This window comes from Rhinopithecus bieti, unplaced genomic scaffold (genome assembly GCF_001698545.2).
Source record: "Rhinopithecus bieti isolate Rb0 unplaced genomic scaffold, ASM169854v2 scaffold_38004, whole genome shotgun sequence".
Lineage (NCBI taxonomy): Eukaryota > Metazoa > Chordata > Mammalia > Primates > Cercopithecidae > Rhinopithecus > Rhinopithecus bieti.
The window spans coordinates 1,754,303-1,770,094 of record NW_016816095.1 but is presented as its reverse complement, the minus strand read 5'-3'; the positions used below and the strand labels follow the sequence as shown (position 1 = coordinate 1,770,094).

The 15,792-nt window shown below is 40.4% G+C and overlaps 1 protein-coding gene across 1 annotated transcript in view; it reads left to right on the top strand.

Moving 5' to 3' along the window:
* The window catches only part of TENM3 (teneurin transmembrane protein 3), a 494,169-nt gene that overhangs the window by 403,692 nt on the left and 74,685 nt on the right, over positions 1-15,792 (top strand). Inside the window, 1 exon segment of the mRNA XM_017854351.1 lies at positions 7,331-7,477. Within this exon segment, the coding sequence (XP_017709840.1) occupies positions 7,331-7,477 (147 nt within the window).

The window sequence follows — 15,792 nt, the reverse complement described above, 5'->3', positions numbered from 1 at the left end:
TGTATCCAAAAACACAGAAAAAGAGCCTGCTGTGAGCCAGGCAGTGGGAATGCAGTGATTTACATGGCCTAGAATTTACACTTCTAATGAGGACAGTTTACACATTAAGTCACCTATGCCTAGAGAGTCCGTTAGTAGAAGTGAATTCATCACAGCTAGTTCTTGATTGTTGTTTTCCTGTTACACGTACTCTGATGTGCATACTCTTAGACTTTCTCCAAGAGAGGTGTTGGGGAAGGGGAGGAAAAAGGAAGAATAAGGTAACAGAAGAGATGGAGGGGTGCCCAGAAGGTTGATAGATAAGCAGATGAGGCAACGGCCTGAAGACAGAATTCCGAAAAGATGCCATTCCTTCCTGATCTAGATGGGAGGAATGAAACATGCGACAATACTATAGATGAGTAAGGCCCATCCTCAGAGGCCAGAGAGTCCAGGTGCATCACTAAGGGGTGCAGAAAAGAGCAAATTGTCTTGTGTCCTCCTCCATCCGTCTTTCCCGAAATACAAAGGGGAATTCTTAAAAGGAAGCACCTAGAGGGAGGATGTGTGAAAAGAATACAGCAGTGGTCATTTGCTTTGTTGATACTGAACATTTATGGACTAAATATATAATATAAATATTTTCGGTGCGCCACATTTTTCTTTCACATTCGAAATTTCCATGAGTCTTTGCCTACCTGTACCAGCAAGTAGACCAAAGACCTGCGGATCATAGGCTTGAAACCTGAATGATTGCTTCATTTGTTAGGTTCCAGGGATGGCTGTGTATCCGAATGTGTTTTGAAAGGCAGTCAAGGCCAAGGATTAGCCTTGGCATGTAAAGTAATCTATAGATCTACCTTGTGCTTTCCTACAGAATCCATGTAGAAGACATGTAAAAGAAGGTGGAACTGCCTTGTGGCTTTGGAGAATGAAGTGTCTGGTTCTGAGCTCCTTTCATCAATTTTTTCTACTGGGGAAAAGAAAACAAAAACAAAACCTTTCTTTTTTTCTAAATCTCCAAGAGACGGCATTGTGACAGAGTGGTTTAGAGCAAGCTCTGGAACCAGGCAGCCTAGGTTGCCAAGGCGTTACCTTGCCCAAGATAATCATTCCTCTCCTCTGTTTCCTTATCTGTATTTACCGTCTCAACTGTTACTACATCACAGGATTGTGGTGAAGATGAAATGAGAGAATAACATAAGCACTTAGAACAGTTATTTGGCACAAAGGAAGCCTTTTTTATTACCTACTTTGCCTACAGTGTAATTACCTATTACCTACAGTGAGCAAGGCTAATGGCAAAATGCTTCATGTGTGTCACCCTGGATCATTCTGAACCTGGTCAGAGCTAGGAGAGAGAGACCTGGGCCAGAGCCAGAAATTTAGGAATCATTAATACATCAGCCAGGTGTTCATAATCTATACATTACAGAGCCAGGGCTCATGGCAGAGCTGAAATCAAAGGCGGCATGTTGTGTTTGTGAACATACGTGAATTTTTCTGGGAAGAGAACCCAAAACTTTCACCAGTTTACTCAAAGATCTGAGACCCAAAAAAGATTAAGACTTGCCATCTCACAGGAACTACGGTACTACTCATGCCGTGTGTCCCACCTGGGTCTTCTTCCAAGATAAATAATCGAAACTCCAGGGAAAGTGTTTTATGACTGCAGCATTTTTCTAGAAAGTAGTGGAGGTGTTTTTGTTTTTTTGTGGTTTTCTTTTATTTTGAGACTGAGTCTCACTTTGTCACCCAGGCTGGAGTGCAGTGGTACAATCTCACCTCACTGCAACCTCTGCCTAACGAGTTCAAGCAATTCTCCTGCCTCAGCCTCCCAAGTAGCTGGAACCACAGGCATGCACCACCACACCCCACTAATTTCTATGTTTTTAGTAGAGTTGGGGTTTCACCATGTTGGTCAGGCTGCTCTCGAACTCCTGACCTCAAGTGATCCTCCTGCCTCAGCCTCCCAAAGTGCAGAGATTACAAGCGTGACCCACCTTATCCAGCTCCAGAAAATAGTTTTGTAATGGACCCCCTTTTATACGTCCAGCACCCATTTTTATAAGAATTTTATTCTATAAATCAAATTTCAACTTCTTAGTAGATCGAAGAGTGACTTTTCTCTAGTGTCAGAACATACTCATTAGTTTTCAAAGTAATTTTTTACAACCTAATATGCATTTCAGCAATTGTTAGGTACATTAATTTTAAATATACTGTATTATTTTATGATTATTATTTCTAATGGCTTCTTCCAACATGTCTACTTTTTTTATTATTTCCTGTTGTGGTTTATATAATGATGTTTATATTGTTGCAATTATTACTTTTAATAATGATTTGAACCTCATATATTGACATATCCTTTTAACTTCTTCATTATTTAGAACCAGGTTTTTGTGGTATTATCAGAAAGATTTTCTTCCATGCCAAAGTATTCCTTGCAGTTTTTCCTTCTTTGTCTCTTACTTTTAAGCTCTCAGCCTCACAATTCTCTATGATATGAAATGCAAATGAAAAATCTTGGTATCTTTCTCAGTACAGATATTTGTTCTTATGGTTGGTTTTTAGTTTTTTGCAAAACTTGTGTTAAGTGTTGCAAATATTTAAAGTATTATGTTACTTTTGACCGGCTGTATATTTTAAATGTATTTTCTACTTTGAGTTCTACCTCTGATGTTCTGGTGACCCAAAGACCTACCTTTACCTGTAAATCAGTCTACAGTTTTTGCGTAATTGATTCTCTTGGCAAAAATAATCTGATTGGCTGATTAGAAATAATTTTGTCCACCATTAAAACTGCTAATCCAGATCAGAATTAAGTTGTGTTCTTTATTTTGGTTGTGCAGGACTAATGTAAAAGCAACGGGTTGACTCTCTAACAGTGATCAGCGTTATTAATTTTTGTAAACTAAGAATTTCCATAGAAATACTACCCTATGAGAATCAGAGACTCCAGAAGTTTTGATGGCACTTTTTTTTTTTTTTTTTTTGAGACGGAGTCTCACTGTGTCGCCCAGGCTGGAGTGCAGTGGCGCAATCTCGGCTCACTGCAAGCTCCACCTCCCGGGTTCACGCCATTCTCCTGCCTCAGCCTCCCGAGTAGCTGGGACTACAGGCGCCCGCCACCTCGCCCGGCTAGATGGCACTTTCTTTATGTTCAAATCATCAATAGAGCTATTACAGGGCTCTACTAGTTTATATGGCATGTAAAGTATATAGCATATAGAAGGAATTATAAAGAAATTATATGATGGTTCTGCAATAATACATTTTTATTTTAATGTTTAAAAGGCAAATTATTGCCGGGCGTGGTGGCTCACACCTGTAATCCCAGCACTTTGGGAGGCCGAGGTGGGCAGATCACGAGGTCAGGAGATCAAGACCATCCTGGCTAACACGGTGAAACCCCATCTCTACTAAAATACAAAAAATTAGCCAGGCATGGTGGCGGGCGCCTGCAGTCCCAGCTACTCAGGAGGGTGAGGCAGAAGAATGGCGTGAACCCAGGAGGCAGAGCTTGCAGTGAGCCGAGATCGCGCTACTGCACTCCAGCCTGGGCAACAGAGCGAGACTCCGTCTCAAAAAATTAATAAATAAATAAATAAATTTTTTTAAAGGTAAATTATTTTTATTATAATTTCAGAGTAGTACCTAACACCATATCTTCTTCACCGTAATTTTCCTTGCATCATATTACCAATTAGCTCTAAACATGCTTATTTTTAAATGCAGTTCAAACGCCTCTAATAGAATCCTGTGGCAAAGTGAAGAATCCTTTCATATACACAGTACAGATGTGTCAGAACCATATACAGTTCTGTTTACACACATGACAGAACCACCACACCTGAGTGGCCCAACTGAAAGTTACAGTTTCCATCATTCTGTTAGGAGTTCTGCTACCACTTGCATATGTCAGTAGTGAAAACCAATCAACATAAGCATCTTTGAAACGCAATTTTAGATCATTAAAGATGTATGAATTTTGACAAAGTGAGGAGATGGGAGGCTTATTAAGAATATATTAGGTCTCTACAATGAGGGAGGCATTTATGTCTCAGTTCAAGGGGAAAGGTATAGCCTAATTGTAGCCTCATGAAACAAGTGGACAGGGGCAGGTACAGGTACAGAAAAAGATTCAGTCTTAGTCCTGACTGTTCCTACACACCTTTTGTGAGAAAAAAGAGCCTATTCCGGTAGGTTTCTGAAAATAAACAGGATCTTACAGTAGTCCCTGTTTCCTAATGGGCTATATATGTAATAAATCATTGTCTATCTGGCTTGCAGTCAAGAGATACTGGGTAATCATTTTCTAAAGAACTTGTATGTGCCTTTTGCAAATATAACGTCAATATATTACATTTGCTCAAGAGTCTCAATTTCTTTCTTCTTTTTGCTTATTTATTAACTTTTAAAGTTTCATTATTTGTAGATCTCATAGTTGCAAATTTCCAAAGTTCTTTAAGAATAAAGAATTGATTCCATTTGTCCTGCTCAGCCATTATAAAGGAGAATGTTGAAAATGGTGAGAGTGGAGCGCATGCCAAAGAATCTGTGAAAAGTGGTGTGAGTTCAGTTAGTTGAAAATGCTGAGTATTTCCTGGAATCATGACTGCATTTGCTAAAAACATGAATAGACTGCATTTTTAGGAGATATGAAGTGCATCTCTGTCGTGTGATGTGAGTCTTATGTCAGCTGCAACTACTCAATTTGCATGTAAATTCTGAAAATTTTCTTGTCCCATGTGACACTTCTGAAATGTCTGTCTGTTCTTTTTTCCTTTTTAATTTCCCAAGCTCACTATTTGGATAAGATAGTTAAAGGTACTGTATACTTGCTCTTTGTTGACATATCTACATGTATATCTATAAATAACCGTGTATTACTAGGTTTGACAATAGACTGTTTTCCATGCATATTTTTGTAAATTACAAATCAGACTTAAATTATGTAAAATGCCTTGGATTTAAAGTATTGAGACTTAAATGTCTGTGTCTCATTTTTATAATTTTGGGTTATGACAGATTTCATTCCTTTGTAAAAGCGTTTTCTCTAGAACCAGAAACTGAAGATAACAGTATATTTGCTGTTTTTTGGTTTTGGGGTTTTTTTTCTATCTTCCTTTCTTTCTTTCTTTCTTTCTTTTTGCTTTAAGATCTTCATTGTTGGCAATTCAGCTTAATGAGCCTTTAAATTCTAAACTAAAGAATCACAAATATGCTCCTTATCACAAGATATAAGGAATTGTCAAGTCTAAAGAAGATTCTGGTTATCATGTTGATGAGAAAATCCTCGTTTATTTCATATGTGATAACTTCTTTGGTTTTTCTTCTAAATGTTTCAAAATATATGTGATATCATAATCTATGTTTTGTTATTTTTTAAAAGCTAAAAATACTGTACATTCTATAAAAAAAAGAACTGATAACCTTGTTCAGCAGAAAACAGCAGATTCTCACATCTTCAGTTACCGTAGAAATAGATGGAAAAAGTTTTTTCAGAAGACAAAATTCCCCTTCCCTTTCTCCTCAGATTACCTACTTTCTATTCCTTGTTTGTGCTTTTCATTAGAATATGAAAATATTCATGGCAATATCCAGGCTTTCATATACCAAATCTTATGTGCAGTCAGTCAGCTGCCGCACCTCCTTGTCAGTGGGGCAATTCAACCTTGCGTTTTCATTAAAAACAAAACAAAAAAACACATCCATCAAGAAGATTCACCCTTTATTTATTGAATAATCCATAAATACAGACGGTAATTGTCTGAATGAAAAGAAGCAGCAAAATTAATCTCTTCCTGACCTGATGGTATCCATAAGTGTTATTTCATTGTACTCTTCCATGAGAGACAGTCAAAATAGTCTTCTTTCTGTTAACTCTGATCTTAAGAGACAGAATGTCTCTTTACGATATTTTCTTTTCATGTTCCGCAGTGGAGGAGGGGACACCAATATATGAATAATTCTTCTAACACAGACTTAAAATAAACATCTTTAAAACAGATTGTTCCCTTAAATTTTGTCACTGGAACAATAGTAGCATTCAAATGATAAGAAGCTGTAAAACAAACCCCAATTTCTGTAGCAAGTGTTTTTATTAATATGTTTTATACCAAATTATAAATAGCGGTGTCCACAGAGATCTGATGAATAGCCAATTATTCTTAGAATTTTAGAGCATTTCTCTCCTTGCTTCTCTCAGTGTCATATCACACTCATAAACAAGGACACCAGAATCTACCCGTGTCATCCTCATAAACAGATCACGTTGGCTGCATGCCAGATATCATCAGTAGGAAGTGGCAAAAATTGTTTTTTTAAAATGTCATGTTAGACTGAAACAATTATAGATTTTGGATATATTAAATTATTTTAATTGTTTCCCAAATTTTCCCTCCTTGCCCATAAAAGCAGACAAGATAGGATATAAAGGTAACAGCATAAAAGCCTTAGGGAGATTGTCACAAAATATCACTCTTCGCTATCTGTCTTGAAGCACGTCACTACCGTGTTTTTGTTCAGTCTATCAATGTTTGATTGTGGTCCTTATGGTATTTCATTTTGTCCGTCCTAAGTAATCCAATATGCACAGCTATTACATTTAGTTGGAAATCCTGTCGGTCCTGTCCCATCCGTATGCAGCCTGAATCCTAATGTTTGTTAGAATAGACGCTAAGCTGCTTCACTATTTCCTGGGCTTTGCTTATTCTGTGACAAGGAATGTACTCTTGGCATAAAGTATAGTCATTAATACTGGCCTATACTTTGTGCAATTATTTAATGCACTGTAATTTCACATGAATATACGGCAACTCTGAGGCCAGATAAAATTAATGTTCTCTTTTTAACATCATTCATATCCTTATACCCACTTTCATGCTTTTGGAGCTTGAGGGAATTTTTTTAAGCAACAAGGTGTTTTAAGAAGGCATGTCCTGATAAATGACCAGTAATGTTTAAAACAGATTACAAATCTAGACAAGGGATTCTGAAATTATTTTGTTGAGATGCTTTTCCACACCACACAATATACCTTGTTGCTTTGCTAAAGAGAAAAAAATGTAAGTTAATTTTGTCTGGCCTGCAACTATTGAGTGGATCGTTGCATGTATTTCTGTTCTGCACAGGTAAGTGGTGTCTCAAGGGTCAGGCCAATCAAAGATGCCACTTGGATAAGAATTAGATTGTATAGATAATGTTGCTGTTTCTATCCATGTGCAATTACAGTATTTGTGCTGTTTATAAAGGCCTGTTCCCACTAAGTGTCCCTTATCTGTTTATTTTAGGTACAAAAACTCAATACTCAAATCACTGGTGCTTTCCTTCTTTGTCTCGACAGAGGGTTGTCCTGGTCTGTGCAACAGCAATGGAAGATGTACCCTGGACCAAAATGGCTGGCATTGTGTGTGCCAGCCTGGATGGAGAGGAGCGGGCTGTGATGTAGCCATGGAGACTCTCTGCACAGATAGCAAGGACAATGAAGGAGGTAAGAAATGCTGAGCATGAACACGAGTCTGTGCCAGAGCACAGGTTCATAAGTGACAGTGAGTACATAGATATCCGTTGCCAAAAAAAAAACTGTGATCCCCATAGATTCGATTGATTGAAAAATGTATGAGTGCTGATAGAATGAGTTTGCTCTCCATTTTTCCTGAAACAAATGCAAGATTATTATCGTTCAGGGAAAAGGCAAGGTAACCAAGCTACTGCATAATGTCCATTGTTCTCTGTTCCTTTTCCTGGTCCCCAGGTGACTCTTCTCCTCAACCACAGTATTTAGGGCTCTGTGAATTGGGAGCTCCAAAGCAGTGTTTTAATAACTAACATTCCAAAAGATGCAAAGAATGTTCCAGCCTCTTCTGTTGAAAGGCATGGATGGAAAAAAACAAAACAGTAACAGAGAACAGTCCCCTGGAAGCTGTACTCTAGTGACATTTTATCCTTAACTTGATACTTGGTTAAAAAGATGGTGAGATTCCACCTAGTTGAAGCCCTTGGTTAAGAATAATTATTTTCCCCACTAAGCTCGGCCTCCATGTACTCTACTTTAATTTCAGGGAATAGAGTGAGAGTTGGTGATTACCTCTCCAGTGATGGAATAGTTGGCTCTGATAGCTGTTCTGTTTTGTTTTGTTTTGAGACGGAGTCTCGCTCTGTCGCCCAGGCTGGAGGGCAGTGGCGCCATCTCGGCTCACTGCAAGCTCCGCCTCCCGGGTTCACACCATTCTCCTGCCTCAGCCTCCCGAGTAGCTGGGACTACAGGCCAGGCCCACGGCACCTGGCTAATTTTTTGCATTTTTAGTAGAGACGGGGTTTCACCGTGGTCTTGATCTCCTGACCTCGTGATCTGCCCACCTCGGCCTCCCGAAGTGCTAGGATTACAGGCGTGAGCCACCAAGCCCAGCTTTATTTTGTTTTCTGAGATGGAGTTTCACTCTTGTTGCCCAGGCTGGACTGCAATGGCGTGATCTCGGCTCACCACAACCTTTGCCTCCTGGGTTCAAGTGATTCTCCTGCCTCAGCCTCCTAAGTGGCTGGGATTACAGGCATGAGCCACCACGCCTGGCTAATTTTGTGTCTTTAATAGAGACAAGGTTTCTCCATGTTGGTCAGGCTGGTCCCGAACTCCCAACCTCAGGTGATTCGTCCACCTCAGCCTCCAGAGTGCTGGGATTACAGGCGTGAGCCCCCGCTCCCGGCCAGCTGTTCAGTTTTGACATAGCTTTAGCACTGCATTTTTAGGAGGGCTGTAGTTCCTCTCCGGGCTCCATGGACACTTGCCCTGTGGGTTAGGTTGTGTTCCCCTACCACTCCACCAGTCCCAGCCATTCTCCCTGCTCGTTTTGAGACTGCACACATGTAGGATAAAGCATTGGTTAGAGTGTAGGTTTTGGAGCACACAGATCTTCACTGAACCATGTAGTAATTATGTGACCTCAGACAAAATTCGTAATCACTTTAACCTCAATTGTTGCATCTATAAAGTAGCAATAAAAGAGTTTTTGAAAGGATTGAGAAAATGCATGTGAAGTATGTAGCATATTGCCAGACACAGAGCCTGCTCTAAGTAGCAGCTAGTATTATCCAGTTTTCCTTATTTTGCTTTCAAAAGTGCTCATCTCGACTAAGTGAACTTCATAGAAGGTTGTTAGAGAAGCTTGAATAGCCTTTACCTTTCTATACCTATAGAGGGTCTCAACTACTATTCTGTAGGAAACAGAATGACCAGAACCAACCCCCCAACCTCCCTTCCAACCCAAAACACACACACACACACACACACACACACAGATATACACACACAAGCCTGGGCTGACAGTCATTCTCAAAGCAAATGTTATTTGTGCCTTATCCTTCTGACAAGGCGCTGCAATTCTCTCCTTTAGTTTCTAGCAGACTATTCACTGTTTTCTCTCGGACTGTCAAGAAACTTGAGCCGCAAATTCTGAGCTAAAGCCTTTCCTTTCCGCTCCTGATAGATTTAGGTGGCCCCTAGCCTTCACAGCTTTTCCTGCTTAGTAATACCTTGTTGCCCCTGACTTCTCTTAACCGTGTGCTTTATAGACATGGCAGCATTCATCCTCTCAAAACCACAGTACAGATGGCACCTGTCTTCATTACTTTCCCCCAAAGAACCCCCTACTCCATTGTTGCTATTGCCTAGGGAGGAAGGAGAGCTTCTCTTTCTCCTTGATCTTATAGTTCAGATTTTACTTCTAAGAGAAGATTGCATTGAGGAGGTTACAGAGTCTCTCAGAGGGAAGCGGGCTGCAGGACCAAGTCTGTGGAGACACTGCCAACTAATTTAGGGGCTAATCAACTCTTTAGTATTGTTATCAGCTAAAGAGGTTTTTCCTTTTCCTCAACATTTATCAACTGTGAATTGGCCTCATTCCCCTTTGTTTATTCTGATTAGATGAAACTATACTATCGCTAGGCTCCCCTCTCGGAGGGGAAATCTGAGCTGACAGAAGACCTCCTGCGGATTCTCTGCTTATCTCACATAATTTGTATTCCTGCCCCTAACCTAATTTTGCTGATCTTCTAAGAAGAAATCTCAGTGCCAGCCTTCTTATGCCCTGAGATTGTAACCTGGATGCTTTATAACCTAAGTCAGCGGGTTCTTTGAACTTAAGCATAAGCTACATGTATAAAAACAGTATTTTTCACACCAAACCCCAAATCAACACATGAAAGATGGCAATGAAGGATGTCAATTATATGAAGACAGTCTAACAGAGTGTTTAAGAACTATAAATCCAGTCCTTATTTAGACCTAGACTGGATTTTATTAGACTGAAATTCTAGGATATATGGTGACTGACTGTAGTGTTATAGATCCATTGTCTAAGTTTGGTATCAAAATGGTGACTTATCCAGAGAGTAGCTAAGTAACTTGATTTAGCATATTACGTAACTCAGGAGGAGGGGGTGAAGAGTCTAGTGTGGCCCTAGTCAGAAATTGAATACTTCCAATAAACAGCTACTATAGTTTGAGGAATTTTATAGAACACAGTGTTTGTAAAAGAAGAGCAAAGGAAGTTGTGTACCATTCCCGGAACTAAAGAAGAAATATCAAAAAATTTTAGAAAAGACATCCATCATACAGGGAGATCTTGAAATATCTTCTTAAGCCAAGCATCTTCCTTCCCTTGCAAAATTTTACTTCAGCCAGTCAGGTTTGCCCCATCACCGCTGTTGAATGCCAAAGATTTTAAACAGCTGAATCTCCCTAAATAGGTGCTCCTCCTTGCCTTTATGTATGTCTGTTCCCCTTTATCTGTAAAAAGCTGCTTTAGAAGGGAATTCTTTATGAGAAATAGGAAGAACGTAGATGGGGCAACTTATCTTCAGCCACTTTTAACACCTGTGCTGCTTTCCAATAGGCCCTTGTTTCTTTTCAAACAAACAGCTGTCATGTGTGCTGGGTGACTGTAGCTTTTCAGAGCTAAGGGCAATCTGTTACCCATAATAAGGGCCCTGACAAAGATCGCCACTCTCTCTGAAATCAACAAGGTATCCCCCTCATCTGCTTCTCAAATCCGGCTCCAAGTACTAAATAGGGGCTTTGGGAGCAGATCATTTTGACAAAGGCAAGCAATGGATTACTAGAGTTTTAAATCACACTGTGGAAATCAGAAACAATTCTTACTGGACCAGATAATTGTGGATAACCTCACCAGATGGGGCACGCAGACATTTTGGGAGCAACTAGTTGCTGTCCTATCCTAGTTGAGAGAGCTTTTAAAGCAAATGATCACCAGTATCTACAAATGGCTTGTAAATCTTTCTTCTTCAACTCCAACTTTACTTATAAAGACAACAGTCCCCTAAATTGAGCCATTTGTTGCTCATATCCCAAAACACTCTGATCATGAAGTTGCTGAGACCAGAGAATAGGAAGGTGAAGAGGTGGGAGCTGCTCACTCCTGAAGGACGTGCAATCTGGAGTGGGGTTTAAGACAGTCCACCACAGTCTTCAGTTCCTCGAGTACCTCTGTTCACCGGCCATTCGCATTGAAGTCTACGGTGTCTCACAGGGAGCCCTCCCACAGACTTCCACTCCTCTCAACAGGAAAACCTCTTTTTTGAAGGTTCTACTCGACCCCTCGACCATTCGTACCAGGAAAGACCCTGGTCGCACATGTGAGAAGTTGAACTCAAACATTATTTTATATAATAATTTTATATAATAAAAAATTATTAGCTTATATCACTAAAAAATTCAGATACAGTTCCACCCAGGTGTTCAAATGATGACACCAGAACCTTAGATATATTCTTCTGTTAACTCTGCTTTCTTCTACCTTAGAATCATTCTCAAGCCGTCTCTTCCCCCAAAAAGGCCAACACTAGCTCTGAGTCTACACTTCTCTTCCTAATAACTCCACCACAAAGAAGGCACCTTTCCTCATGGTTATGTGTGGCCTGGGCCTGGGCCTGGGCCTGAGCCTGACTCTCATTGGTCTGAATTAAGTCACCTGCCTAAAGGAAAACTGAAGTGCTATCACCAGAAGAAAGGGGCTTGGATGCTGGGCAGGCAGAAAAACAGTCTACTATAGGAATAAGAATAGCTCTCCATAGCATTCAGCGTTAGTACAGTCAGACCGTGTACTGCAGGAACTCGTTCATATGCTGATGGACTGTCACTTTCAGAAGGAATCTTTTCTCTGTCTCCTCCTTCCTTGCCAAGGTATAGCCTTTTGACTTGACAAGAATACCAGTGTTGAACCTCTGATGTGCTTTTTGTGCCCAAGATTAGCAAGCAGCTATCTCATTCTCCCCATATACTTTTAAAAGCATCATTGCTTTTATTTAGCCTGCTGCGAAGACTCTCATTCAGCAAGGGGTTGCTTGACTTTAAATAGCTCTCCAAATGATGGTCTCACTATGCAAGCACCAAAAGGCAATCGCTTGCCAGAGATAATTCTAGCTCTATGGAAACTTAAGATCCTTTTTTAACAAGATGATTTCTCCATAATGCATTGTCCCTGGCAGTCGTTACCATGCTCCTATCTTCTCCAGAGGGAGATCCAGTCAGTTTCCTTTGACACCTTGCATCCCTGTCTCGTCCTCCAGTGGCCAGCTCCCCTGTGGGTACCTGAAGCATGAGACTCAAGCCCTATCCTGGAGACTGGCTGGTTGAGGGCACAAGAATGACTTTAAAAGGTTCATACTAAACTTTTTGCAAGAACGATGGAATACCAAAGCATAACTCCTTCCAAGAAGAATACCAGTGAACAAATAGAGTTCTCTTTTTTCTTTTTTTTTTTTTTTTTTTTTTTTGAGACAGAGTCTCGCTCTGTCTCCCAGAGCTGGAGTGCAGTGGGCGCTATCTGCGGATCACGCCTCACACCTCCCAGGTTCAAGTGATTCTCCTGCTTCAGCTCCCGGTGCTGGGATTATAGGCGCCCGCACCATAGCCCAGCTATTTTTGTATTGTTTTTTTTTTTTTTTTTTTTGAGACAGAGTCTCGTCTGTCCCCCCGGCCTGGAGTCGTGGCCGGATCTGCTCACTGCAAGCTCCGCTCCGGAGTTACGCCATTCCACTGCCTCAGCCTCCCAAGTGCTGGGACTACAGGCGCAGCCACTCGCCAGCTAGCTTTTTGCTTGTTTTTTAGTAGAGACGGGGTTTCACGTGTTAGCCGGGATGGCTCGACTCCTGACCTCCGTGATCCGCCCTCTCGGCCTCCAAAGTGCTGGGATTCAGCTTTACAGGCTTGAGCCACCGCGCCCGGCCTAATTTTTGCATTTTTAGTAGAGACAGTGTTTCACTATGTTGGCCAGAATGGTCTTGAACTCCTGACCTCGTGATCCACCCCTCTCAGCCTCCTGAAGTGCTGGGATTACAGGTGTGAGCCACTGCGCCAGGCCTAGAGTTATCTTTTATCCTTTAGGATTATTACTTTGTTGGGGTATATCAGGAAGATATACCTAAAACAGGCTATTTTTTTCCAAGTCTGTAGGGGCTGATGACAGTTGAGAAGAAAGTATAAGTCAACTGAGGTTATTCAAAAATAAGAAAGATAGAAATAACAAATAAATAATTAGATGAATAAGCAAAAGAAGCAAAACTACAATTCAAACTGCAAGACAGCTGGGTGCAGTGGCTCATACCTATAATCCTACCACTTAGGGAGGCTGAGGTGGGTGGATTACTTGAGCCCAGGAGTTTGGTATCAGCCTGGCCAACATAGCAAGACCCCATCTCTACAAAAAATATAAAAATCAGCCGGGCATGGTGGCACATGCCTGTAGTCCCAGCTACTCAGGAGGCTGAGGTGGAAGGATTACCTGAGCCTGGGGAGGTCAAGGCTTCAGTGAGCCATGATAGCGACACTGCACTCCAGCCTTGGTAAAAGAGTGAGGCCGTGTCACACACACACACACACACACACACACACACACACACACACACACAAAACAAACTGCAAGGAAAAGTAGGAATGTGCTATCAGTAGAAAAGGGGAGTGAAGGATTGAAAACAAATGGATGAAGTATTAATATAAACATGAGAATGAGTGTAATGAATGGAGAGATCTATATTTGTAGATTGCTAAATGAAAATAAGGAAACGTTTGAAAATAGAATTTTTAAAAATCTTGCAGGAAGATGGACTATTACGTTCTCTAAAAACAGATTTAAAAGTAAAAAATAATGAAATGGCAGGAAACAGCACTGGAAAGGAAGCGGGGGAGAGGGAGTTTAAAAAAAAAAAGAAAAAATTACAAGAGATCACAAGTATTTCCCAAAATGAATCCAGATATTATCAGACATAGAGTGGTGCTCAGAGTCTTAGAGCATTATGCTGTATGATTCAGGTAGATGATGGTTTGGGGGAGAATTACTGTTAGTTTGAAAGACTCTGCTGGATCCTATCTAAAGGAAGGAGGAGATGTAGGTTACTCTGAACCCTTTGTCTATCCACAGAATTTTTAGAGGATAGTGAATCCCATTCTGGGGGGAAAAAATCCAGCTTATGCCCTGTAAAGCAAAGGACTTCAGTAGCTTCCTGCTAGAACTCAAGGAACATAAGGTTTAACCACTGCATCTTACTGGGTTTTAGAAGAAGAGGAAAATCAGAGCCACACGGGTTGTCACTAAAAGTCTCCCCTCTTTTTTTTGAGACGGAGTCTCGCTCTTGTTGCCCAGGCTGGAGTGCAATAGTGCAGTCTCAGCTCACTGCAACCTCTGCCTCCCGGGTTCAAGCAATTCTCCTGTAACTGGAATTACAGGCGCTCGCCACCAGGCCCATCTAATTTTTGTATTTTTAGTAGAGACGGGGTTTCACCACATTGGCCAAGCTGTCCTCGAACTCCTGACCTCAGGTGATCCACCCACCTAGGCCTGCCAGAGTGCTGGGATTACAAGCATGAGCCACCACGCCCGGCCTAAAAGTCTCCCCTCTGTTTTACACCTATGGCCATCAGCTGCCACCTGAAGCTTAAGAATGTAGACGTGGGCACTGCATGGCATCTCTTTAGAAACAGGCCTCCAGGCTCCACGTCTCTCCAGGTTAAGAACCCCTGCATTAAGGCAAGGGGTATTATTAGTAGTCCTAGTATGCAGATAACTACACTCTCATTGTCAGAAGAGTTAGCCACCATCGGTAACTTGGTGAGCATCTTTCTACTTTTTCCTCAGTGAATTCATATGCACATTTATGTTATTAAACTTAAATAAATACTGTTCTAAATTTGATTCTTCCAAGGACAATATCTTAGAGATTTTCATGCCCATACATATAGGCCCATCTCATTCTTTACAACAGAAACATGGTATACTAATTAATGTCACCACTGCTACACTGATAATTTAATTGTTTGTAATTTTTTTGCTCTTCGTATAGAGACAAATCTGTAGTGAATTTGTGTGTGGGTGTGAATGTGTATCTGCATATAAATCTTTGTGTAAATGTGCAAATATTTCTTTAGGATGGATTTTTAGAGATGTACTTGCTGGTTCAAAAGGTATTTTAATTTTTAATTTTGATAGCTACTGCTCGATTGCTTTGCAAGTAGGTTTCACCACTGTACACTTCATCAATCTGAGGGTGTTTATAGTCTATATGTAGTCATTGTAAGTAAACAAAATGTTCAACAAAATGAAAATATCAATTTTGTCTGATGAATGAAAATGACCCCATTTTTATCATTTTAATTTGCATTTTCCTAATTACTAGATTGATGATCTTTATATTTATTTCTTTTTTTTTTTTTTTTTTTTTTTTTTTTTTTTTTTTTTTTTTTTTTTTTTTTTTTTTTTTTTTTTTTTTTTTTTTTTTTTTTTCCTTTTTTTTTTT